Source organism: Zeugodacus cucurbitae, chromosome 3 (assembly GCF_028554725.1).
Source record: "Zeugodacus cucurbitae isolate PBARC_wt_2022May chromosome 3, idZeuCucr1.2, whole genome shotgun sequence".
NCBI classification, from domain to species: Eukaryota; Metazoa; Arthropoda; class Insecta; order Diptera; family Tephritidae; genus Zeugodacus; species Zeugodacus cucurbitae.
The window spans coordinates 40,238,465-40,264,240 of NC_071668.1; the positions used below are offsets into that span (position 1 = coordinate 40,238,465).

Consider the following 25,776-nt stretch of genomic DNA (forward strand, 5'->3'; position numbering starts at 1 on the left):
GAGTGACATAGGCTATATTTAGTTTAAAAAAAAAATAGGGTTCCTTACCAAAACTCCGATAATGTAAAAAAAATACCAAAAAAATTTCTTTAATCGCGAATGCTGCGAAAACGATTGAAGATATAACAAAGTGATGTTCGACAATTTTGTAGAACTTATCATTATCTACAAAAAAAAACTTATCATTATCACAATAAGCGATTTTATATAAAAAAATTAATTCAAATGCCACTACTTGAAAAGGCTCTTTATTTATACTTTAGTATTAATCCTTATCGAAATAAATGATTTATTATTTAAGATCGCTTCAAAACCTTTATATAACTTTTTGAATTATTAGATTCTGACATACCATTCAAAAGATATCACGAGTTAAAAATTTTGAAATTTTTGAATGGTCCTGTACGGAATTAAAAATAATTGTCGCTTGATAATAATATGATATAAAAATGAATTGCTGTTCGTTTGTGTCGCAAAAAAACGAGAACGGCCAAACCGATCTGGCTAATTTTAGTCTTGAAATATTCGTGGAAGGCCAGAAAAAGATTAGAAAGTGAGTAAATATGAAAAAATTTGGAGGAAGATAATAATAAGAGAATTTTATTCGAGTTGACAAGAAAAATATAAAAGAGAAAACAAAAAATTATAATTTGAAGGTTGTCATTGTTGCTTTGTTAAAATATTTTTGTTATTAATCAATGTAACAAATAAGGAAAGGCTATGTTCGGGTCCAACCGAACATTTTATACTCTCACAATTTATTGATGTAATTTTATTAAGATAACACACAATTTTACCTAAGTATATATTCGACATAAAGTCCAATAGAAAATCATCATATATAATATATGAGGGCTGATGTAATTCCAGAACCAATTTCACTCATTTTCACCACCAAGGTTAACGGGAATAGGGGCGACTTGGCACCTGTTAGTAGGAAAACAGACGGCACATTCGGCCTTGAAATTACTCCTAAATGAACGAAACACCAGTCAGCAAAATCGTCAAAAATAGCGCTTTAACGAAAATTTTCCAAATATTCAAGAAGTCGTTGGAGGTTCTGCACAGGACTTTAAAAGATCTTGATTGTCGATGAACGTTTTTGGTGGAGCCAGGATTCTGTTAGTAGGTGATTTACGCCAGACTCTTCCAATTATTCCTGGATCAACTGTTACTGACGGGCTCATTTAATTTGTGGCGACACATAAAGAATCGCCAATTAACAACTGACATATGAGTGTTTTTGCAACAATACCAAATTGCGATTGTAGAAATAGTTGGCAGTTGACACCTCGATGGATTAATAGCATTTCCAACAAATTTCTTTCACTTCATTGACTCGAAAGAGAAGTTTTCCTGACATGAAACCTCAATATGATAACCATAAATGACTGATTGAATGACCTATATTGGTGGTAAAAAAATATCGATGATCTTAATGCAACAATTTAAAATTTCGGTCCAAGAGAGTTCACACAGCTACAAACCAGGATGACGTAGCCAATTATCCCAAACTATTTCAAATTGCATGTACTTTGCAATTAAAAGTAGTGTGAGTTGTAATCATGCTGCGCATTGTATAGAGAAGTAGAGAAACTATCAGCTGATAAAACGTAAACAATCCACAGCTGAGAGACGTTCATGGAGAACTGTCAAGTAGTCCTCGGGGGTAGGTTTCTTTGGGAGTCCAAGATGGCTGACTTTTTACCGGAAAATGGTTGCATTGTAGAATTTTTGCGAAATTTAATGAAAAGTTGTAAAAAAATACAGATTACTTGAAAGCATTCAATATTTTATCGATATAAAAAGGGTTCCTCTTTACACTGAATATTACAGTAGTCTTTTTTACTTCCAAATTTAAGAATAATGAAAGCATTTATTTGGGCTTCATTTTATCGAATGTGGTGGCATAATTATTCACCACAGAAATATGGTAGCAAGAATTGAGCAACCATGTAAGTTATTTGACAGTTTCTCTAGTTGTTGTTTTTGCTTTTCATAATTAAAGCTTTATTGGAATAGGGTAGCAAAAGAATTAAACGAACAAGTTATAAAAAGGCAGTACATCCGTATTAATTATGGAAAAGGGCACAATGAACAGAATTTAATTTAATATAGGTAATATATAATGTAGTGTACTCATTTGTAAATATAGTGTAAATTTTTTTGATTTATATGATTTAGCGTTTAAAAGGGACAAATATTTCTATATTTGAATGCAGTAACTAGGAAAATAATTTTTGCACAATTTGAAAAAAAAACCTTAACTTCGTATATAGGTCTAATGTATTGTCTAATACCTGAGACAGACATGTAGTATCACCGTTTTTCCGAATTTTGTTTGAAAGCAAATGGTGTTCCGTACTACAATAGAGTTCTAGAAACCATTGAAATTTTGTGGTGTTGTGAAATGTACTACAATGGATTGCATTGAACACACCGAAAGCTTTAAGCTCTTTTGCCACAATCATATGTTTTTTGACATTTTGACATGTAGAAAATAAATTAAATTCAAAATTAATTGACATCAAAAAACAAAATTTGAAAAAAAAATGTGAAAAATATGTAATAATATGTAATATGTAATAATTATATTGAACAATAATATTTTAAGATTGCTTGAAGTTATAACTAAGTCAGGATAAATTTTCCTGCCTGTTATTCATAATTACAATTTGCTTGAATTTATTTGTATCAGCTGATGAATATAAACTTAGTACAATATACTACATGTGTGTCACTATGCTGGTTCATGGTTTCTAGAGCTTTTATTGTAGTACATGTAATAGTATGAAAACCATATGTCTGTCTTAGGTATAAATATAGACAAATACAAAAAATTGATAATGTAACAAATTTATATCATTATTATAAGAAGTGTTATTTTAATAACTTCTTGATCTCTCCCATGTTTATTCATTGATGAAAGCGCATAAAATCGATTTGTATTTACAATAAAAATATACACATGCATATTTACTTATGTATAAATTGTATTTTCCATTCCCAATTTTGTCTATAAATACTTTAAAATAATTAAATTAAAATACTATTTAAATTACTGCCAACTTTTCGTACCATACCGCATTACAAATAGTTATGTTGGGTATTCATCCCTATCAGAATTAATATAATTTAATTTCGTAATACTAAATAACAACATAATACTACCAAAAATTCGAATGGTAATAAACAATAATACACAAATTTTTGATTATGTGAAACCCTTTTTGGGGAATATGAATTAGCTCAACATAGGCGGCCATGTTGGCTTAAATGTCAAAAGTAGTTTCTGGAGGTGGGTTTTTGGAGTTTCTCTACTTCTCTATACAATGATGCTGCGTAACATAAATCAACCTCGAGTAATCAATATCGTCGCCGAAGCCAAGATTGGACCAACTTAATTTAATGTATACCTTAGCCACAAAAACGTGTGGCCGGGTCTGCTAGTCAATTATAATTTACTAATTTACAGGTGCCAAGTCGCCCCTATTCCTATTCCCGTTAACCTTGGTGGTGAAAATTGGTTCTGGAATTACATCAGCCCTCATATACTATATATGATGATTTTCTATTGGACTTTATGTCGAATATATAGGTAAAATTGTGTGTTATCTTAATAAAATTACATCAATAAATTGTGAGAGTATAAAATGTTCGGTTGGACCCGAACTTAGCCTTTCCTTATTTGTTACATTGAACAATAACAAAAATATTTTAACAAAGCAACAATGACAACCTTCAAATTATAATTTTTTGTTTTCTCTTTTATATTTTTCTTGTCAACTCGAATAAAATTCTCTTATTATTATCTTCCTCCAAATTTTTTCATATACTCACTTTCTAATCTTTTTCTGGCCTTCCACGAATATTTCAAGACTAAAATTAGCCAGACCGGTTTGGCCGTTCTCGTTTTTTTGCGACACAAACGAACAGCAATTCATTTTTATATCATATTATAGCCTAGACAGACGACATCGCTAATTTGCATTAGCGGCGATGATTTGCTTTAACTCGCGCATTAATTCATTTTAAAGCAAATTAGTAATGCACAAAAATTTCGTGCATTTAGCTGAATTTACCACATTTGTGCTGGCAATGCTGCCCAAAAATGCCCGATTTTTGCTATTGTGAATGTTAATTGATAGAAAGAAGAAGAAGAAAACGTCAACAAATGATAGAAAGGAAAGCGTTAGAGGTAAGAAGTTTTAAATTTCTTTTTCAATTATGTGCAAGTTTATTGACAAAATCAAATTTTAATATTTTAGAAGATGGCAGAAATTAAGCAGCGAGTGGTTTGGACTAGCACTGATGAATGTGTGTTAATTGACTTGTGGCGTGAGCGGGCCGATGATTTAAGACGTGCCAAGCGCAATTTGCATATATATGCCGATATATCTGTGCAAATGGCACATAAATTTACTCCGAAGGAAGTCCATATTAAAATTAGAAACTTATCACAAAGATACAGGTATACTATGCTATTATAAAACATTTTTAACATTATTAACCTTTGTGAAATTGTAGAGAAGAAAAGAAGAAAACTGGCCCATCGGGGGGCAGCCCATCGACGTGGAAATATTTTGATGCGGTGCATCAAATCATAGGGCTGACTGCAGCCAATAATGCAGAAATTTATGAATCATTAACTGTGGTAAGCTTAAATTTCATCTTTTTATTTCTTTATCGTATTAACTTAAAACAATTTTTTCTTTAGGACATATCGTCATCAACATTGCTGCCGTTACCGCCATCTGTACCTGCAGCATCACCAGTAACAATGTCCCCGGAGCCGTTGTCGCCAGTAATACCATCGACCAGCTCGCCATTGTTGTCGCCACTGGATACCTCGTCCACATCCATGAGCACTTCTAAAAAGAGAAATTATATGGGTGAATTGGTGAAAGTGGCAAAACAACAACATGAATTGCTTAAGGTAGTGGTGGAAGATGGAAGAGATTTAAAAGAAAGAATCATTAATTGTATTGAAGAACAAAATAGTTCTACAAAAGAATTTATAAGTATTTTTAAAAATTTGTTGGAAAAAATGTAAATATTATATTTATTTTGTATACTATTATTAGTTATTTATTTTTATTATTATTAATATAAATGTAACTGAATTAAATGTTAATTTAAAAAGGAAATATTAAATATTTAAAATAAAATGAAATGAATTAAAATGTAATGTAATAAATTGAATTTATTAATAATAAAAATAAATTTAAAAAAAGGAAATTTGAAATGAAAAATAAAATAGCTACCGTGGTATGTAACATAATTTGTACCGTTTTGAAATCTCATTGCTATGGCATTCCTAACCGCTGTCGCAGTTTGGTCATTTTCTCCTAATCTTGTTGTGTGATTGGGTTGATGTCTTCTTTCATCTTCTGCTGCTTCTTGTATCCATGCGGGAAAAACTTCATCGTTCTCAATCTTTAGAAAATTATGCAAAATGCAACATGCTCTAATTATAATATTAACATTTTTAGGAGCAACTTGCAAGCCTCTTCCAACTTTACGGAAGCGCGCTTTAAGTTGACCAAAGGCATTTTCGATCACTCGGCGACATTTGGACAGTCGATAATTAAAGTGCTTTTCAACAGGCGATTGATTAACCCCATATGGATATGGTTTCATCATATGATGTGATAAACGAAAAGCTGAGTCGCCAATAAGAAGCACAGGTACATTGATGCCTTCAATTATTTCGCTATTTTCCTTAAAAATACGAGCGTGTTCATGAAATTTCTTAAGTGAACTCCTCTCAAATATGTACGAGTCATTATTTCTCCCAGTGGATCCTATGTTTATGTACGTGAACTTTGATCTGCAAGTTATAAGAAATGTAAACACATGTGTATGAGAATCAATACAGTCATAAATTTACCTCTGATCACAGCTTGCCAACAAAATGACTGAATACCAGCCTTTATAATTGTAATAGTCTATGGCTTCCACTTTTTTGGGTTGCACTTCGATGTGGCAGCCATCAACAGCACCAAAGCATTGTGGGAACCCCATCAGTTTGAAACCTTCTACAATTCTTCTTAATTCTTGCGGATGTGGGGGGTATGCATTAATGCAATCCGAAAGAGTACCACATACTTCATGACAAAAATCGATCACAATTTCTCCAACTGTGCTGCGCCCAACGCCAAACAAACTAGCAACAGTCCTATATTCCGCTGCCGAACCCAAAGAAAAGAGTGCTATAGCTACTCTTTTTTCAAGTGAGATACAGCGCCTCATGTTGCTATCCATTTTTCCAATACTCTTTACCTTTTCGCACACTTTTTTGAATGCCCTTCTATCTAGCCGAAATTTTTCTTTGAACCTTGAGTCATCCATGGTTGGGACATCGTGCTCCCAAAATATACCACCTCGATCCTTAAAATATGCAATTTTTGATTTCAATCCCAAATTGAAATAACTATTTACTTACGAATTTCCAAATATGTCGATGGTGCTCCTGAGCGAATACAAGTCCAGCATGTATGATTTCGTTAAAATCCACTATTGCTTTTAATTGCACTTCATTATCTTGTAATGTATTTAATAACAATTTAATTCTTTCATTAAATTTCTTTTTGTTTTCCAAAAATACCAAAATTGCCATTAATAACTCTTTTTTATCCATTTTTATTTCACGTTTGTAATAAATAAACAAATTTCTCAATCAGCTGTATAAATGCACAAAATTTGTCGTCTGTCACTATAAAATTTCAATGCGCATTATCATTTCTTAATGCCAATTAATTTTGTTCGTCTGTCTAGGCTATTATTATCAAGCGACAATTATTTTTAATTCCGTACAGGACCATTCAAAAATTTCAAAATTTTTAACTCGTGATATCTTTTGAATGGTATGTCAGAATCTAATAATTCAAAAAGTTATATAAAGGTTTTGAAGCGATCTTAAATAATAAATCATTTATTTCGATAAGGATTAATACTAAGGTATAAATAAAGAGCCTTTTCAAGTAGTCGCATTTTAATTAATTTTTTTATATAAAATCGCTTATTGTGACAAAACTATAATAGTTAGAGGTATGATGTCGCGACGTTTTTTGTAGATAATGATAAGTTCTACAAAATTGTAGTACATCACTTTGTTATATCTTCAATCGTTTTCGCAGCATTCGCGATTAAAGAAATTTTTTTGGTATTTTTTTTACATTATCGGAGTTTTGGTAAGGAACCCTATTTTTTTTTTAAACTAAATATAGCCTATGTCACTCAGGGATAGTATAGCTTTCCAACGGTGAAAGAATTTTTCAAATCGGTTCAGTAGTTTGGGAGCCTATTCGACACAAGCAAACAAAAAAACAAACATTTCCTCTTTATAATATTAGTATAGAAGTATAGATAGTATAGATATATTTATGAGTTTAAAATATTAAAAAAAAGTATTTGTTTTGTCCTTTTTGATAATAATTTGTACTTTGAGCCATTTTTACAATTGTAAATGGTAATTTTGGTAGCACTAACTATTCTGTGATATTTTCGTGACTATGGCTGTATATAACTTGCTAGAAAAAAGTTAATACAGTGATCCCCGCTTAAGTGACCATATTTTGCGGCATCGATGATTTTTCTCTAAATTTACATATGAAATTCGACGCTTAAGTGCCTTTCCCTCTTAAATGCCTGTAATATTTAAGACACAAATACAAAATTCTTGTAATTTTCCTTTTTTAAGTGCCTTTTCATATTTTTGACATTTAATGCGCTGAGGATTGTAAAGGAAAACATATACATATTTTTGTAATGTTTTTTTTTATTTTTTATGGTTATTAACAATTATTTTTGTTATTAAGAAGATATAAATGTGTCTTTCATTCTAAAATAAAAAATATAAGAAAGAAGTATTTGAAAAAAAGCTTGGTAAGTACCTCGAGGCACTTAAGCGGAATTTATTTAAGAGCCTTTACCGCTTAAGTGTCTCAAAAGTCTTGCATGTTAAGAAGGGGCACTTAAGCTGGGATTACTGTACACCATTTTTCCCTAGCAAATCTTAGACATCAGTTATACGAGGCAGTAGGCAAAAAATTTACCGTAAAATTACATGAAGCAAATAGTCGACGCTAGCTGCTGCTCCCCGAAAGCAATAGCAACAGAAATCAATATCGGCATACAAATCGTCGTTTGTTTTGCCATCGCTCGAAATGTTCTAGACGTGCGTACGCTCCGAGGACTAAATATAGACTCGGACCATTATCTAGTTGCAGCGAAGATACGCACCCTCCTCTGTGCAACAAAGAACACCCGTCAACAAACACAAGGAAGGTTGGACGTCGAAAAGCTGCAATCGCAACAGACAGCCACGAAATAATGCACTCTCAAGCTCACTGCATACGCTGCAGCCGAAACAATTGGATTTCGGCAACGACAAACATCGAGCTGGTATGATGAAGATTGCCGTATCGCAGCGGAGAGAAAACAGACTGCCTACCTCGCAAACGACCACAACACGTGCGGGATGGGATAGATACCGAGAGCTGATTAGGGAAGCGAGACGCATCTGCAGACAAATAAAGGAATAGGCCGAAGTGCGTGAGTGAAGAGCTTGAGAAGCTGGCAGACAGAGATAATGGTCGAAAATTTTATAAAAAAATGAAGCGACTTAACGAAGGTTTCAAAACCGGAGCATCCTCCTGTAGAGACCAAGGTGGTAATCTGGTAACCGATGTCCAGGGCATACTGGGATTATGGAGGGAACACTTCTCCGACCTGCTAAATGGCAGTGAAAGTACAACACCAGGAGATGGCGAACCCGATTCCCCAATCGATGACGATGGAACAGATGTTCCATTACCCGACCATGAAGAAATTCGAATAGCAATTACCCGCTTGAAGAACAACAAAGCGGAGGGGGCCGATAGATTACCGGCCGAGCAATTAGGGAGATCCCACAATCTGTGGCAATTACCGTGGGATAAGCCTCCTAAATATCGCATATAAGGTTCTATCGAGCGTACTGTGTGAAACACTAAAGCCCACCGTCAACAAACTGATTTGACTTATCAGTGTGGCTTTAGACCTGGAAAATCCCCAACTGACCAGATATTTACCATGCGCCAAATATTGGAGAAGACCCATGAAAAGAGAATCGACACACACCACCTTTTTCCGATTTTAAAGCTGCTTTCGACAGCACGAAAAGGAGCTGCCTTTATACCGCGATGTCTGAATTTGGTATCCCCGCAAAACTAATACGGCTGTGTTAGTTGACGTTAAGCAACACCAAAAGCTCCGTCAGGATTGGGAAGGCCCTCTCCGAGCCGTTCGATACCAAGCGAGGTTTCAGACAAGGTGACTCACTATCGAGCGATTTCTTTAACTTGATGCTGGAAAAAATAATACGAACTGCAGAGCTATATAGAAGGTAAAATCTTCTATAAGAGTGTACAGCTGCTGGCGTACGCCGATGATATTGATATCATCGGAAGCAACAACCGCGCCGTTAGTTGTGCTTTTACCCGCCTGGATAAGGAAGCGAAGTGAATGGGTCTGGAGGTGAATGAGGACAAGACAAATATCTCCTGTCATCAAACAAACAGTCAACGCACTCGCGTCTTGGGTCACATGTCACTGTTGACAGTCATAACTTTGAAGTAGCAGATAGTTTTGTATACCTGAGAACCAGCCTCAACAACACGAACAATGCCAGCCTCGAAATCCAGCGCAGAATCACTCTTGCCAACAGATGCTACTTTGGACTGAGTAGGCAATTGAAAAGTAAAGTCCTCTCTCGACGAATCAAAATCAAACTCTGCAAGTCGCTTATCATTCCCGTCCTGCTTTATGGTGCAGAAGCTTGGACGATGTCAACATCAGATAAGACGACACTAGGAGTTTTTGAGAGGAAAATTTTGCGTAAGATTTATCGTCCTTAGAACATTGGCAACGGCAAATACCGACGATGGAACGATGAGCTGTACGAGTTATACGACGACATTAACATAGTTCAGCGAATAAAAAGACAGCGGCTACGCTGGCTAGGTCATGTTGTCCGAATGGACGAAAACACTCCAGCTCTGAAAGTGTTGGATGCAGTACCCGCCGGAGGAAGCCGAGGAACGGGAAAGCCTCCACTCTGTTGGAGGGACCAGGTGAAGAGCGACCTGGTTACACTTGGGATCTCCAACTGGCGCCGAACTGCGAAGGAGAAAGAGAAGTCGATTCGGCTATAACCGGCTAAACGGTTGCAACGCCAATCACACACATACATACCCCTCGAAATAACAGTTAAAATAACTACCTTATTAAAATCGGTACTTTCTGTCTCCAATAATGAAAAAAAAAACATTATCCGCAGTGACAGAAATATCCATAGATCCCATTTTTTGTTATATTTTAAACATATACATTTATACGACATAAAAAATTTGGCTTCAAATTTTGAAATCCATCTAACTCATTATTTTGTAACATTATCTATTTGAATTGTTATTGTAAAAATTATATATTTTTTTTATAATTATCTAAGATCTATAATTAATCAAGCCGAAGGCCCAGGTTGCCAGTGCTTTGTATATATATGTAAGTGGAGTAATTATTTATAATTATTTCTCTATTAATAATACTGTAACGGATTTCCAAAATCTGTCATTTACCCTGAAACTCTACCCTGAGTTCGATCACTGGATTGTCAAATAAAAGTCACCCTTTAATGGCTATACACTAATCATTATTTCTAATTCCTTATAACTTAACACTTTATTTCTCAATACTCTACTTTACAATTCTAACTTATAACTTGTTTACACTTTACTCGACAACTCTCTCCTTAGACAACTCTCGTATTATAACCGTGTCTTGCCCTTATATAGTCGATTGTAAGCAATATATCGCCACTCGAACATTGTGGCAACTGCGAATATCGATGTGTAGATACATCTGACAAGTTATCGATTTCGACTGTCAGTTCTAGTTTGTTCTGGTCACAGTGCTTACAGTAGAAAACCTTATTCATGGGGAATTCTCGGTGGTAAGATAGCCGCCATCTTGGAAAAACACAGTGCTGTATATATGGAGTACTTAATTTTAGTAAAACTTTAGTCATAAAATAGCAAATATTATATATATTGCTGTCTTATATAAAACGAATTTATTTATTTATGATACATTTCATTTATAGAAGATTTTAACATCAATGTGTGCTATATTATATGCAAAAAAATTTATTTAATGTGGATGAGAAATTTTATAAGTGGTGAGAATAAAATACAGCTCTCATACAAGTACTTTTCTGTGGTAAGTTATTTTTGGCCACATTTATTTAAACTTAACTGGCACAAAATTAGCCAAAAATCTATTTTTGCTAGTTTTTACCTAAATTATTTACAAATATTTATATTTAAAAGGCTTTATGAGTTTGAAACGATACGTGAACGCCTCCTTATTAAACATTTTTAAAACAAAATACGTCATGATGCTATTGAATAGGTATTTCAAACCATCAGGTCCAAAGTAACAAGATTCGAAATCGTAGTTTAATACTAATAAAGTTTTTTTTAATGAAATTTATAAAAGGCTCAAGAGCTTTCACTAAGTTTGACTAATCCTACACTTTTTATTTTGTAAAAGCATAGGCGTCTTCAAAGATTTACGCTTTCTCGAATAGTGTTAAAGACAGCAAACAATTGAGCATTTTAAAATATTCATTATACACATAACCATAAAAATATGCAAAGGAATTTCTCTGAAGGAAATCGTTTTTAATTATATCAATTTACATACAATCTCTTGCTTACTATCTATGGAAGACATTGCCAAAGTTTGAAAAGTTTGCCAAGAACTATCTTGAACCAGACATACATACTCTTTCAAGGTTGTTTAGTGAAAATTATTCAAATTGTTTTATAGTAATATTAAATCCTTTAAAATTTAAAAGCGCCAAATGCAGTGTCACCAATCCAGGGATGTATTTATTTTAATACAATATTTGAAAACTAGTTGACTCGCGTTATACACTTGTACATAATATATAACTAACTTATTAATCAATAACATTTAATACCACCATTAAATTTAATAAATATGCGAAATAATTTAAAATAATTTCAATAACAATGAAAAATTTTATTTTATTTAATAATTATTTAAGTACTGTTCATCGGACTTTAAAATTTTTGTGAAGATTAAATGCTGGCACAACACCCTAATTACCACAATTGTAGCAAAAAAAGCGTAGCACACAACCCAAGTACGTCTCGGTGGTGTGTTAAAAGATGAAAATTAATGTAACAAACCAAAGGTTTTCTACCGTATATACTGAGGTTCTGGTGCCATTTTCGTCACAATAAAATGCAAGAAGAAGAAGATAAAACTTCATTTTATACCACAACAAATGGATATATGTATGAGCAAAATTCACATTTTAAAATCAGTATTAGAATTTTCAAAAAATCGATTTTTTTTTATTTAATTTTCTTAATGTACATATATTTAAGAATACACACAGAAAATTTCATATCGTTCCGGTGAATATTTTCAAAGTTACAAGCAAATGAAAATATTTTAAAAGGCGTTTCAGAGTGCTTGGAAGTACAAGGTCCAAACATTAAACGCGTTTTTCTCAAAATGGTGTTTTCAAAGTCGGTGACCAACATTACTCGAAAACGGCTAGACCGATTAGTCTCAAATTTTAACACGACCTTCTTAAATATATTTTTTAGTAATTAATCGAAGATTTTTTCTCTCCGATAAATATTTTTTTTTTTATAAACAATTTAAGGCCGAAATTTCGGTGAAGAATAGATTTTTTTTTTTGAGAAACCGCCATTTTGCCAAAAAATTTTATTTTGCTTATTCCTTCGATTAATTACTAGATTTAACATTATTTTAACGAAATCTGTTTGGTTTTTTAATTTCGGATGATCCAGTTCCGAGATATAGTGGTCACCGCAAAACGTCTTTTTTGAGAGGAGCTCCTGGAGATCAGGTGTAGCTATTTTTCAAATAAATATTTTTACTAGTACTAAGTCTTAAAATACAGTTAAAAGATACCATAATATGTGCATAAATTTTTGGATCAATAAATTAAAAAGTTTTCTCAGAAAAAATTCTGGAAAATTCACTTTTTTTCGGCCGTTTAACTGTATATAACCCCTTAAGGTAAGCAAATTTCACCACCATTTTTTTTATTATCTCGCAACAAAGTTTCAAAATAGAGTACCGACAGACGGAGAAAACTATAATGTTCACATAACGGTTGTTTATGTCCCCCAGAAATAAAAGAGTTAGATATCGGGTTATATATAATATATCAAAATGATCAAGCGTAATCGGACCACTGCCATGAAAACCGAAAACACATAAAGCCTAATAACTAAGCCATAAAAAAAGTTACAAAAATAAAATTTGGTACAAAGTATCACACTAGGAAGTCGTATATCTGGATGTTTTTTTTTTAGGGAAGTGGTCGTGGCCCCGCCCCCAAATAAGTTCTTTGTTCATAGCACACAAACCAATGAAGCTATATGAACCAAACTTTCTGCAGTCGGTTCTCTAAGATACCCCACCACACACCATGAAAATAGTTGAAATCGGATAATAACCACGCCGACCTCCCATACAAAGATTATGTTGAAAATTACTAAAAGAAATTTAACTCACTTAGAAACGTCAGAAACACCAAATTTTACAGAAGAAATGGCAGAAAGAAGCTCCACTCAGATCTTTTTAGAAAATCGAAAATGGGCATGGCGTCGCACTTATGGATCAAAACCATATCTCAGGAACTACTCGACCGATTTCGATGAAATTCGGTACATAATATTTTCTTGGCACTCTGATAACACGTGTGGAAAATGGGCGGAATCGGTTTACAACCACGCCTACTTCCCATATAACTAAATTTTGTATTTCCTCTGATTACATAACTTTATAATATATAGTGTACCTTGGTGGTGAAAATGAGTAAAATTGGTTCAGGAATTACCTCTGTCTTCATATACTATATATAATGAATTTCGTTATTCTATTGGGCTTTATGTGATTTTATATGGGTCAAATTGTGTGTTATCTTAATAAAACTATATCAATAAATTGCGAGAGTATAAAATGATCGGTTGCACCCGAACTTAACATTTTCTTACTTGTTTTTCAACTGTTTTAGCCGAATTGTCATTAAATTGGCCTCCCCAATAGCTTGTTTTAGCTGCCTTAAGATGTCATACTGCTTTGCTAAGCTAAACAAATTTGCGTAAAAAATGCCCCATAAATCCTCTATTAGATTTATATTATGACTTAATACTGAAGTTAATTACATCAATTCAATCAATCTCAATCTTGATCAGTTACTCAGAAGAAATTTAGTTCCAAGCGGCATTTGAGTTTGTTGCGCATGAAAGTTAGTTGTTGCTTCTATATACATAAAATATTTGTATCAGTCCAATAGTAGAGATGTCAAAAAACATCATTTAGCATATATACCTAGTTCGAGATTTACAAAAGCAAAACTTTGCACGTATATCTATTTTCTTTACCTACTAAGTATCCAAAACTCTTTGAGCAATAGGGCCCCTACACCACAAAAAATCATTACACATTAATAGTCTTTATAGACAGCAAAATAAATTGATCAATTTAAATTTAAATCGAAAACCCCTTTTTTGCCGTTTATACTGCCGACATCTCTATTTACGATTGTCACGTAAATCAATCAGCTGTTATACATTGTTTACACTTCATAAGAAATTGGCAAAATGAAGTACAATTCGCAATTAAATTCGCTTTTTCTTGCATATAATAATAATATGCAAATGTTGCAGTCAGTGCAAGCTAGTTACGATTGTGCTCTGGCTTCATTTTAAAAAAGAAATAGGCGAAACTTTTTAATGTTGCAACATTTGCGAAGACAACAGCTATTTCTACTAGGTTTATTGCAGGGAAACGCTACTCGAAGGTGCTTGTGGAAGTTGGTAAGTTTAATTGGGACATAACAGCTTTTGTCATTTTTACTAATAAAAATTTTTAATTATAGAATCGGCAATCATATTTTGGTCACTTGCAACTGCAACGACAATTCTTTTAAGACGCACTTCCGCATAAGCCGCACAAGTTTTGAGCTACTCTGCAGCTCTCTTTCCAATTTGAATAAAGTTGACACAAACTGGCGCAAAGCTATTTCGTTGCAAAAACGTGTGGCCATCGTTGTATTTACTTTTGGGTCGTCTGCAGGATATAGGGTAGTGTCTGAAATTTCTGGAGTAGGAAAAGCCTCCTCAATAACCCTCTCATGCCCGAATTAAAATGGGCGGAGCTAACAATTTTTTAGTACAGATATATATAAGCCTTAACTCTAATATGTAGAGATAAAAATTTCAAAGTCCTATGTGTCCTGGTTAAATAGTTATAGGATGTTGCATATAGGCAACAATTAAATTATTATAAAAAAACTAAACACTTTTCTCATTGCTGATTTATTTTAAATAACTCTCTTATCTTTATTTATTTATATAGTTCACTTTATTTTAAAATAAAACAATTATTTTTATGTTTTTTTACCACTTTTTGTATAACCACTTTAGTAAAACTTTTTTCGCGAAACCGATTTTCACAATTCCACTCTGCGGAGAACGCCGACTGAATGATACGTGAACAGCTCATAACAAAAAATTTCACTGTAAGCTTGCACAACACGTAAGTCGATATAATTGAAAAAACCACTGGTCAAAAAAATCTTTATAACAAGAATTAGAAGCCGGTAAGTGAAATGTTGCCTATAGGCCACATTGGGCATAAAAGGGTTAAATTTATATGAGTTTTGCGAAGAAGTATGGCAAGCGTTATCAGCTAACTTTATAAAAAAGTTACCACCAACTCCAAACTTTTTAGCTGACTGTGTTGATGGTTTTCACCGTTTGGGCTTCCCACAATGTCTAGGAGCAATTGGTAAGACAATGTACAATTCAATAAATAATATTCATATTAACATACACATACATATTTAGATGGATGCCACATTGAAGTCAAGCAGAGTCCAACGGATGCAACTGATTACTACAATTACAAAGGGTGGTATTCTATTGTTCTCCTAGCTGTTGTGGATTACAGGTTAGGTTACTTTTATGACAATATTTTGTTTTTGTTAGCATACATTTATATTTTTATTTATAAATCCAGATATCGTTTCCTATATGTAAATATTGGTGATCCTGGTCGATGCAATGATTCGCAGATATATAACGCATCACTTTTGAAGCAAATGATGGACCACAATGAACTGCTGACGAACAACAAAAAGGAAATCGGTGGTATACAAATGCCGATATGTATAATAGGAGATTCTGCGTTTCGATTTTCCACTTCTCTAATAAAGCCATACTCATTTTCATTGGCTTTAACCGAAACCCAAAAACTATATATGTAACTACAAGTTATCAAAATGCCGCAGAGTGGTAGAGAATGCCTTTGGACACTTAAAAGCTCGTTTCCGTCGTATCGAAAAAGGTTTGGACAACAAAATTGGGAAAGCGCCAGTTATTAGAGCTTGCTGTGTTTTACACAACTTTTTAAACGAAACTAATGGCACAATCAATGAGATGTGGTTAGAAAGATTGGAAGTAAGCAGTAATCGTGAGAATCGCCACAGATAATGTGATAATTTGTGACAACGAACCCTCAGCAGAGCGAATAAGGCAAGGCCTTTGTAATCATTTCAGTGAGTATATTTGTATTTGTACCTTTAAATACTTCTGTCATTTATCAAAAAGTTTAAACTCTTATTGCTTATAACTCCTCTTTTTTTATGTATTTATAACGCCTATAAAACTATATTTAAAAATTAATCACGACTTAAAATTTTTTAAATTCAGTTTTAATTTTTTCACATCATTACATTAAAATTAAGTTTTATAATAAATTAAATTCAGTTTTAATTTTTTAATTTCATTACATTAAAACTAAGTTTTATTATAAATTAAATTCATTTCTTTATTTAAAAATTTGAGAATACCATTTTTTAGTTCTTTATTGTCTTTTGCAATTTCTCTGAGATAATTTGCCTTCTCTTGTTCAATACGCATCTGTCATGTTCATTTTCTTCACTTTTATTCATATATTTGGTTATCTCTTACCAACGCCGATATATTGTCGCTTTCTGTTTAGAAAAATTAAACATTTTTTTATTAAAAAAACTCTATTGTCTATTTTATATATACACATAATACGTACCGTCGATACTTTCAAATGCCAGTTGATTGAATAAATTTATTTTGAATCCACTAATTATTTGGTGTACTCTTCCATAAAACGGCCATGTTGATGGTGACCCACCTGACGGCCCCATTGCCATTTTCTCACTTCTGTAAAAATATAAATCTTTATTTGTTTTTGAACATTAATTTCATGTTATCCTTACCTATAGCGCTGTTTGAAGTTGGCCACTTTCACTTGAATATCTCTAGCATTGCTTGATTCCATACTTCTGGTGATTGGATCATGTGCGCCACTATATTTCCTGTTCAGTTCCCTTCTGTAAAAATATAAATCTTTATTTGTTTTTGAACATTAATTTCATGTTATCCTTACCTATAGCGCTGTTTGAAGTTGGCCACTTTCACTTGAATATCTCTAGCATTGCTTGATTCCATACTTCTGGTGATTGGATCATGTGCGCCACTATATTTCCTGTTCCAGTTCCGTTCTTTCACATTCAAAACGTGGACACTCAAAGAATACATGTAATGCGTTTTCGCATCCATTGTCACAGAGCGAGCATTCAGACCCATCGTCATGTCCATACTTTTGTAGGTATTCTCTAAAACAGCCATGTCCAGTCAAGAGCTGCGTCAAGTAGTGGTCTGCTTCGCCATGCTGTCTTTCTACCCATTTTTTGAATGTTTTTAATAAGCTTATATGTCCATCTACCTTTTGTTTTCTCGTCCCAGCTTTTCTGCCATTCATTTAGGCTCTTTTGCCTTTCGTCATTTCTCTCTTCTATTGTCAGGCGTCTCTCCGTACTTTTCATTTTGTCAAAAATACTTTTTTTTTTCCATCGCCGCAATGTCTGGTGGCATTATACCAGCTATAACTCCGACTGCCTCGTGTGATACAGTCCGAAACGCACAGGTTACTCTGATTGCACTTAACTTCACTATAGTCTTCGCTTTTTCAGCATATGTTTTTTGCTGCAGTGCAGGTCCCCATATAGGTGCCGCATACATTAGAACCGATTGATTCACTTTGGCTAAGAGTGCTCGTCTACTCTGGCTCGGTCCACCAATATTAGACATTAGTCTGGATAGTGCAGCCGTAACCTCACTGCCGCTTTCTCACAGGCTTTGTCAATGAGGGTCTTATAGTTTCTCACATCTAACATCACCCCCAGATATTTCAGGGACCGCTGTGTGGTTATATTGTACCCATCAATATTTAGCGTAGCAGTCTCTAGCTTTTTTCTGCTTGTAATTAGCACAGCTTCTGTTTTTTGTCCTACTAGTTGTAATTTAGTTTCTGTTAGCCATTCTTTTATTTTAGCCGCGAGCAATTTAACACAATCTTTACTAGATATGACTGCGTTTTTTTGAGTTCGAGAGCTTTTATAATGTGAGGCCAGTAGGCCGAATTGAAGGGATTCTTCACGTCGAACGTTACCACCGCACGGTATTTTTTAGAGCCATACATCCATCTGGTTCCTTCAATGGCTCTGCTTGCGACATCAGTTACTTTCTGAATTGCATCTATTGTCGTCCTTTGTATTCGGAAACCATACTGATTGTCTGCCCAACCCGGTAATACGTTTTCTAGATGTTGCTCCAGTCGAACACATATTATTCGTTCTAATATTTTTCCCATAGTGTCCAGCATACATAGCGATCGGTACGAACTTGGCTCTCCGGCTGGCTTGCTTGGTTTCTGGAGGAGGACCAATCGCTGCTTCTTCCAAATTTTTGGACACACTGCGTAAACACCTCCGTGAAAGGGGCGTGGTTGTGTTTAATGGCGATCTTTAGGGCTTTGTTTGGAATGCCATCTAATCCGGGTGCCTTGCTGCTGCTTCAATTACCTCTTTTCCGGTGACTATTGGTACTCCTGTTGTTTCAGCTACCTCGTTATGCCATTCTTGTGGGATATGCGTGGGGAATAAGGTTTGTACTACAGTCTAAAGTAGTTTAGGGCATGTTGGGTTTTGTCCCTTGCGGCTTCTAACTTTTGTCATTACTGTCTTATAGGCATCCCCCCATGGGTTTTCTTCTAATTTTTTGCAGAGATCTTTAAAGCAGCAGGCCTTGCTCCCTTTAATAGCTTTCTTGAGTTCCTTTCTCTTCTTCTTAAAATGATCTTGCAGCATTATATACTCCGTTGTTTGTCGCCTCCTTTGGCACAGATGCCTCGCTTTAGGGCATTCATTTCATATCGCATCTATTTCCACCAGTACGCTGGCTTTCTGTGTATACTGTTTTTTCCTGTGCATTGAGGCATCACAGGCTTTGCTGACGAATTTCACGAGTTGCTCCGCCTTCCGTTCCACGTCTGATGCGTCGTTTGAGTTTCCGTCTAACATCAATTTGAAGAGATTTTCATCGAGAGTTTCAATTTTCCAACCTCTGGTTTGCGCTTTCTTGTGGGTCTTACGTCCTTGGGTATGTTCTTGGTTATCAATTTCTAATATAATGGCCAGATGGTCGTAGCAGCTATAGATGTTTATCCCACAAATTTTTGCCCGTGTGTAATAGGGCTGTCCTGTCAGCAGGTTGTTTTGAAAAACTTTATCTCCACAGGCCCATATGGCTGCTTTATTCGTCAGGTCGGAAGTCCATGCTGCTGTGCTTAGGTTTTTATACTGCTCGCTGTTTATTACTACGTCAATTTTCTGTTCAAACACTGTATGTGTGAGTAGATCTTGTGCTGCCTCACAGTGGTTCAGGTTTAGTTGCATATGTTGGCCCTTTTACACGCTTCCTGGTAGAGGGGACATTTTTCGCTACCTATCTGGTGTTCGTAGTTCTCTTTTCTATTATTTTTACATGCACTGCAGGACGGCTTCTTCTCGCACTTTATGAGGTTTGGCTTCTCCCTTATCCGCCATATTACCCATCCAATTTTTATTTTTCTTGCCTCGAGGAGTGTCCTGGCTTGTAGTGCAGGAAGGCTTAAGACTGCTGTTTGTGTGCCTGCATACGCCGACCTGATGTTTATGAATGCACCTTTATCAAAGTCATCAAGTTCTTTTATCTGGCTTCGAATAGCATGTGATACGTCTTCTTCGCTAGTGATTTCATCAAGGTCACGAATTTCTATTGTAATTTCGGTAAGTGCTTTAATTTTTGCTTCTTTCCCAAGCACTTTCCCTATCTCCTTGGTGTAGTCACCTGTGCTTTTCATTTGGGCATCCTTTAGCTCCAATAACATTTCTCCTTTGGCAGTTTTTCTGATTCTGCCTACGCTTTCACCGAGTTCCTGGAGAGCGTCCTCCTTCTTCACCGCCCTCAGGATATTACTATAGGACATATTTCCGATTCGTGCAATGACTATGGCGTCGGGTCGTGGTGGGCGTTGTTTCACCAACTTCTTTTTCTTCCTTATCTCTGTCCAACCATCTTTTGTTTCCTTCACTTGTCTTTTTTAGCCGCGATAGGCTTATTAACTTTCCCCTCCTTTATTGTTTCTTTATCTGTCTCCTCCTCAAGGGTGATTTTATTCTTCTTCGGTGGCGTTCGACGCTTAGTCTGTCTTTCGTCTCTCGGTCTCTTAGGTGTAATTTCCATAGTACAGGCAAGTGTAAAATGTTCCTTCTCTCTTTGTTTTTAATATATTCTTCTGGCGCCTTTTCGTATAACTTTACCACATGGTTAAGCAAATCTCTGTGATTGTTATTGATGAATCGCGGTGGTGGGCGCATCAACTCCATCAGCCTCTTAAGTTCATCCCCTAGTTCCATCATGTGGTCTCTACTTGGTTTTGTCTCTTTGGTCAGCGGTGCGCTATATTGCAACGCTGGTGGTGACGACCTTGCTCTTACGGGCTTTTCTACACTTAGCACTTTTGTGGGAGATCTGCCAAGGCTTGGGGCACGTTTAAAGGGGTCTATGTCTATGTTTGGTGTTGTTTTGGACGAGCATGTTTCCAGCACTCTGCTAACTCCACCACTAGCGTTTTCAGTATCGCTACAAATCGCATTAGTTGTGCTATTAAAAAATTTTCTCAGGTTTGGTTCCATTCTTTCTTTTAGTTTGTACCAGCCCATCGTGTGCAGGGGTGTGGACCGAAATAGACAGGAACGGGTATACCCTCGGGGACGATGCCCCTATCCCAGTTCCCTGAGGTCTGTCCTTCGCTTTACCAGTCCTGGAATAAACGGACGGACCAGCGCTCGCCCGGGGCAACGCAGACTACTAATCCTGCGCCCAATGCACACTTCTTGACCAAAGTCCCAAGGAGCTGGTTTCTGATACACATCGCGATTGGCACCTCGGCAGAGCAGGCTCACATCACCCTATCAATCTTAACAATGGAGAAGTCATTACTAGAATTTTAGGGACTCCCAGTGCGACACGATGTGTACCGGTCACTTACTGTTATCAGCCGCACCTAACATGGTGTACAGTCGCTGACCAGGAAGCCGCCCATCTTGTGTCCGTCGCGCCTGGGTTTTTGTATTACTCATTATACCTGTGCATAGTGAGGGGGACACATATTTCTATGAGGCGGAGTCGTTTCGCCACAGTCACAGGAACTTCACCGGATCTGCTAGCTTTTATACCGCATCCTCCGCTCCTGCCGCTCATCGTCGGGGGTTGCTTATTCGTTTAGACTTATTTCGCAACTAACCTGCTACTACAGGCCGTCCGGCTATCCGCGACCTGCCGACCCCCCGGTAGCTTAGAGCCTAGCTGGTTGGATTGCTTCTATTGAAACAGTCCCGTCGGGTTATGAGCTTATCATATACTATGTGTGTGTTCAGGTACAATACATTTCTAAAGTTTAATTTGCTGTATGACCTAATTTAGTATAAAATTACATAAAATAAATCTATAACTTGCTTTTATTCGTTAATATAAGTGAGACTTGTTTATTCTCAAATGATATTAATATTTTTTATATTATTATCTATAAATATTCACTTCTGTAGTATGCATTAAAAATGTATTTAGGGAGTAAAGCATTTTTAAAATCAATTAAAGATAATCGTGTCCACATGATTAGTCAGAAAATACTACCAGCTCTCTTATCATTACGTTCATCCACTTTAGTCATTCACAAATTAACACATTAATATTGAAATGTCGTTCACAAATGTCAATTGTTTAATAATTAACTGACGTGATAGCTTTAAATGTGATTTAACTCAAAATAATTGATATAACTTATAAGTTTTTCGCATAGCCAAATTAATTGATTAATAGTTAACGCAATGCAAGTCTGCGACAAAGAACGTATATGTATTTACGTGAATTAGCGTGAACAACAACTCGCAGACAAAGAACGTATATGTAATTATCAAAACGGTCTAAGTCAATGTCGTCAACGTCTGCGGTATTCGCCGTTGCCAATGTTCTCGAGGACCATAAATCTTGCGCAAAATTTTCCTCTCGAAAATTCCTAGTGTCATCTCATCTGATGTTGACATCGTCCAAGCTTCTGCACCATAAAGCAGGACGGGAATGATAAGCGACTTGTAGAGTTTGATTTTAGTTCGCCGAGAGAGGACTTTACTTTTCGATTGCCTACTCAGTCCAAAGTAGCACCTGTTGGCAAGAGTGATTCTGCGCTGGATTTCGAGGCTGACATTGTTGGTGTTGTTAATACTGGTTCTCAGGTATACGGAATTATCAACGACTTCGAAGTTATGACTGTTAACTGGCACGTGGGTGCCCAGACGCGAATGCGCCGACTGTTTTCTTGATGACAAGAGACATTCCGTCTTGTCCTCATTCACCTCAAGACCCAGCAGTACAAACGGCACGGTTGTTGCTTCCGATGATATCAATATCATAGGCGTACGCCAGCAGCTGTACACTCTTATAGAAGATTCTACCTTCTCTATTTAGCTCTGCAGCTCGTATTATTTTTTCCAGCATCAAGTTAAAGAAGACACACGATAGTGAGTTACCTTGTCTGAAACCTCGCTTGGAACAGAATGGCTCAGAGAGGTCCTTCCCAATCATGACAGAGCTTTTGGTGTTGCTCAACGTCAACTGACATATCTGTATTAGTTTTTCGGGGATACCAAATTCAGACATAGCGGCATAAAGGCAGCTCCTTTTCGTGCTGTCGAAAGCAGCTTTAAAGTCGACAAAGAGATGGTGTGTGTCGATCCTATTTTCACGGGTCTTCTCCAAAATTTGGCGCATGGTGAATATCTGGTCTGTTGTTGATTTTCCAGGTCTAAAGCCACACTGATAAGGTCCAATCAGTTTGTTGACGGTGGGCTTTAGTCTTTCACACAATACGCTCGACAGAACCTTATACGCGATGTTGAGGAGGCTTATCCCACGGTAATTGGCGCAAATTGTGGGGTCTCCCTTTTTGTGTATTGGGCAGAGTACATTGAGATTCCAATCGTCAGGCATGCTTTCTTCCGACCATATTCTGCAAAGAAGCTGATGCAAGCACCTCATCAGTTCTTCGCCGCCGTATTTGAATAGCTCGGCCGGTAATCCATCGGTCCCCGCCGCCTTATTGTTCTTCAAGCGGGTAATTGCTATTCGAATTTCTTCATGGTCGGATAATGGAACATCTGCTCCATCGTCATCGATTGGGGGATCGGGTTCGCCATCTCCTGGTGTTGTACTTTCACTGCCATTCAGCAGGTCGGAGAAGTGTTCCCTCCATAATCCCAGTATGCCCTGGACATCGGTTACCAGATTACCACCTTGGTCTCACGCATTTCGGCCTCTTTCTTTTTTTGTCTGCAAATGCGTCTCGCTTCCCTCTTCAGCTCTCGGTATCTACCCCATCCCGCACGTGTTGTGGTCGTTTGCAATGTTGCGAGGTAGGCAGTCTGTTTTCTCTCCGCTGCGCGACGGCAATCCTCATCGTACCAGCTTGTTTTTTGTCGTTTCCGAAATCAAATTGTTTCGGCTGCAGCGGTACGCAGTGAGTTTGAGATGCCGTTACACAGTTCCTTATACCGAGATGCTGATGAGTGCTTTCAGAGAGCAGGAGTGCAAGTCGAGTACAGTACCTGGCCATCGAATTACGAACAATTACGAATTACAAAAAAACTACGGTTACAATAATTGTCAGCCGATAACTATTAGCTTATTCGAATATTATACCGTATAATTACAGTAGAAATATAGGCAAAGGATGCCACCCAGTTTGAAATTTTGTAACTTTCACCATAAATTAAAAACATTGTCAAAGTAATTGCGTTCGTAATTCGATGGCCAGCAGCTGTAGAGTATTTCGTGGCTGTCTGTTGCGATTGCAGCTTTTCGACGTCTAACCTTCCTTGTGTTTGTTGACGGGAGTTCTTTGCTGCACAGATGCGGGTGCGTATCTTCGCTGCAACCAGATAATGGTCCGAGTCTATATTTGGTCCTCAGAGCGTACGCACGTCGAAAGCACAGGAGACATGTCTTCCGTCTATCGCAACGTGATCGATTTGGTTACGCGTGTTTCGACCAGGACATAGCCAAGTAGCTTGATATATTTTCTTATGCTGGAGGTAGACGACCATATTACGGGCCCCAGGGAAGTCGATCAGCCTCAGGCCGTTTGGCGATGCTTCGTTAAGGAGGCTGAATCTTCCGACTGTTGCGCCAAAGACACCTTCTTTACCCACCCTAGCTTTAAAATCATAGGTCATAGGTGCGTTTTAGGCGCTCATAGAAAGCATCTTTGATCACATCGTCCTTCTCTTCCGTTGGGGCGTGGGCGCAAATAAGCGATATGTTGAAGAACCTCGCTTTTATGCGGATTGTGGCTAGACGTTCATCCACCGGGGTGAATGCCAGGACTCGGCAACGGTGTCTCTCTCCCACCACAAATCCAACACCAAATTTGCGCTCCTTTATATGGCCGCTGTAGTAGATGTCACAAGGACCCACCTTCTTCCGTCCTTGTCCCGTCCATCGAACTTCTTGGATGACGGTGATGTCAGCCTTTAGTCGTATGAGGACAACAACCAGCTCGACAGAGGCACCTTCCCAATTAAGGGTCCGGACATTCCAGGTGCATGCCCTTAAATCATTATCCCTAAAACGTTTGCATGGGTCGTAATCAAAAGGGGATGTCTCATCCGAGGCTTTCTTCGATTTTTCATTGGTACTTCGTTTTTATGTGGTGGGTCCCAAACCCTACGCTAAACCGCAGAAGCGGGTTCGCCTTCTCACTTTAGCTCGCCTTCAAACGTATGTTTGTTAGCTACCCAGAGGATACTTGGTCTAAAACCGGAAGTCGTGAGCTGCTTGAATCATTGTATAACAGCACAAAAATTCAATACTTAAAACTTTTGAGAAATTGTAAATTATAACTATTTAATTATTAATACTAACTCTATATATGTAAATTATGTATATTTTGTCAAGGATGGTCGCAAATATTTTTGTAAAAATTACAGTTTACATTGTACTAAAATGCTAATATTTAAAAATTAATCTATAACAATTATTAAAAATGTAAAATACCTTACTAATTTATATATGTAAATACCTTATACAATTAAATAAATAAAAGTAAAAATATAATAAAAATTTAATTTTTTCTTATTTCTAAACGAAAAAACTGACCTCTAGAGTGAAACCAGGAGACCATTGAACCAAATATAAGCAAAACAACGGTGAGCGAACAAAGGATCAATAGATTTACTTCCTGTGA

General features: G+C 36.3%; 3 protein-coding genes across 5 annotated transcripts in view; 1 reads left to right on the top strand and 2 right to left on the bottom strand.

The window, feature by feature from the left end:
* The first annotated feature begins 2,586 nt into the window (after positions 1-2,586).
* LOC128920482 (uncharacterized) lies at positions 2,587-4,717 on the top strand. The gene is made up of 3 exons (XM_054227785.1): positions 2,587-4,198; positions 4,269-4,471; positions 4,528-4,717. The coding sequence occupies exons 1-3, from the start codon at positions 4,175-4,177 to the stop codon at positions 4,715-4,717; spliced, it is 417 nt and encodes a 138-aa protein (XP_054083760.1). The 5' UTR covers positions 2,587-4,174.
* Positions 4,327-25,776, bottom strand: part of LOC128920477 (putative nuclease HARBI1) — a 28,070-nt gene continuing 6,620 nt past the window's right edge. The window contains exons 1-4 of one of the 3 annotated variants that reach the window (XM_054227778.1): positions 6,446-6,793; positions 5,891-6,390; positions 5,265-5,830; positions 4,327-4,871 (exon numbers count right to left, since the gene is read on the bottom strand). In XM_054227778.1, the coding sequence (XP_054083753.1) occupies positions 4,714-4,871; positions 5,265-5,830; positions 5,891-6,390; positions 6,446-6,640 (1,419 nt within the window). In that variant the 5' untranslated portion in view covers positions 6,641-6,793 and the 3' untranslated portion in view covers positions 4,327-4,713. Of the gene's footprint in view, positions 4,872-5,264; positions 5,831-5,890; positions 6,391-6,445; positions 6,794-25,776 lie in introns of those variants that run through there. The other 2 variants (XM_054227779.1, XM_054227780.1) reach the window with 2 other exon arrangements.
* LOC128920481 (uncharacterized) lies at positions 16,965-25,489 on the bottom strand. The gene is made up of 4 exons (XM_054227784.1): positions 17,542-25,489; positions 17,372-17,485; positions 17,185-17,315; positions 16,965-17,110 (listed from the first exon to the last, which is right to left on the bottom strand). The coding sequence occupies exons 1-4, from the start codon at positions 17,781-17,783 to the stop codon at positions 17,061-17,063; spliced, it is 537 nt and encodes a 178-aa protein (XP_054083759.1). The 5' UTR covers positions 17,784-25,489; the 3' UTR covers positions 16,965-17,060.

Excerpts from the sequence above, each read along its gene's own strand:
- LOC128920481 (XM_054227784.1), bottom strand. The coding sequence starts at position 17,783 with ATGGCTGTTTTAGAGAATACCTACAAAAGTATGGACATGACGATGGGT. Across the intron at positions 17,316-17,371 it reads AACTTCAAACAGCGCTATAG|AAGTGAGAAAATGGCAATGG; the intron begins GTAAGGATAACA and ends ATATTTTTACAG. Across the intron at positions 17,111-17,184 it reads GGCATTTGAAAGTATCGACG|AAAGCGACAATATATCGGCG; the intron begins GTACGTATTATG and ends TTTTCTAAACAG.
- LOC128920482 (XM_054227785.1), top strand. The coding sequence starts at position 4,175 with ATGATAGAAAGGAAAGCGTTAGAG. Across the intron at positions 4,199-4,268 it reads TAGAAAGGAAAGCGTTAGAG|AAGATGGCAGAAATTAAGCA; the intron begins GTAAGAAGTTTT and ends TTAATATTTTAG. Across the intron at positions 4,472-4,527 it reads AACTTATCACAAAGATACAG|AGAAGAAAAGAAGAAAACTG; the intron begins GTATACTATGCT and ends GTGAAATTGTAG.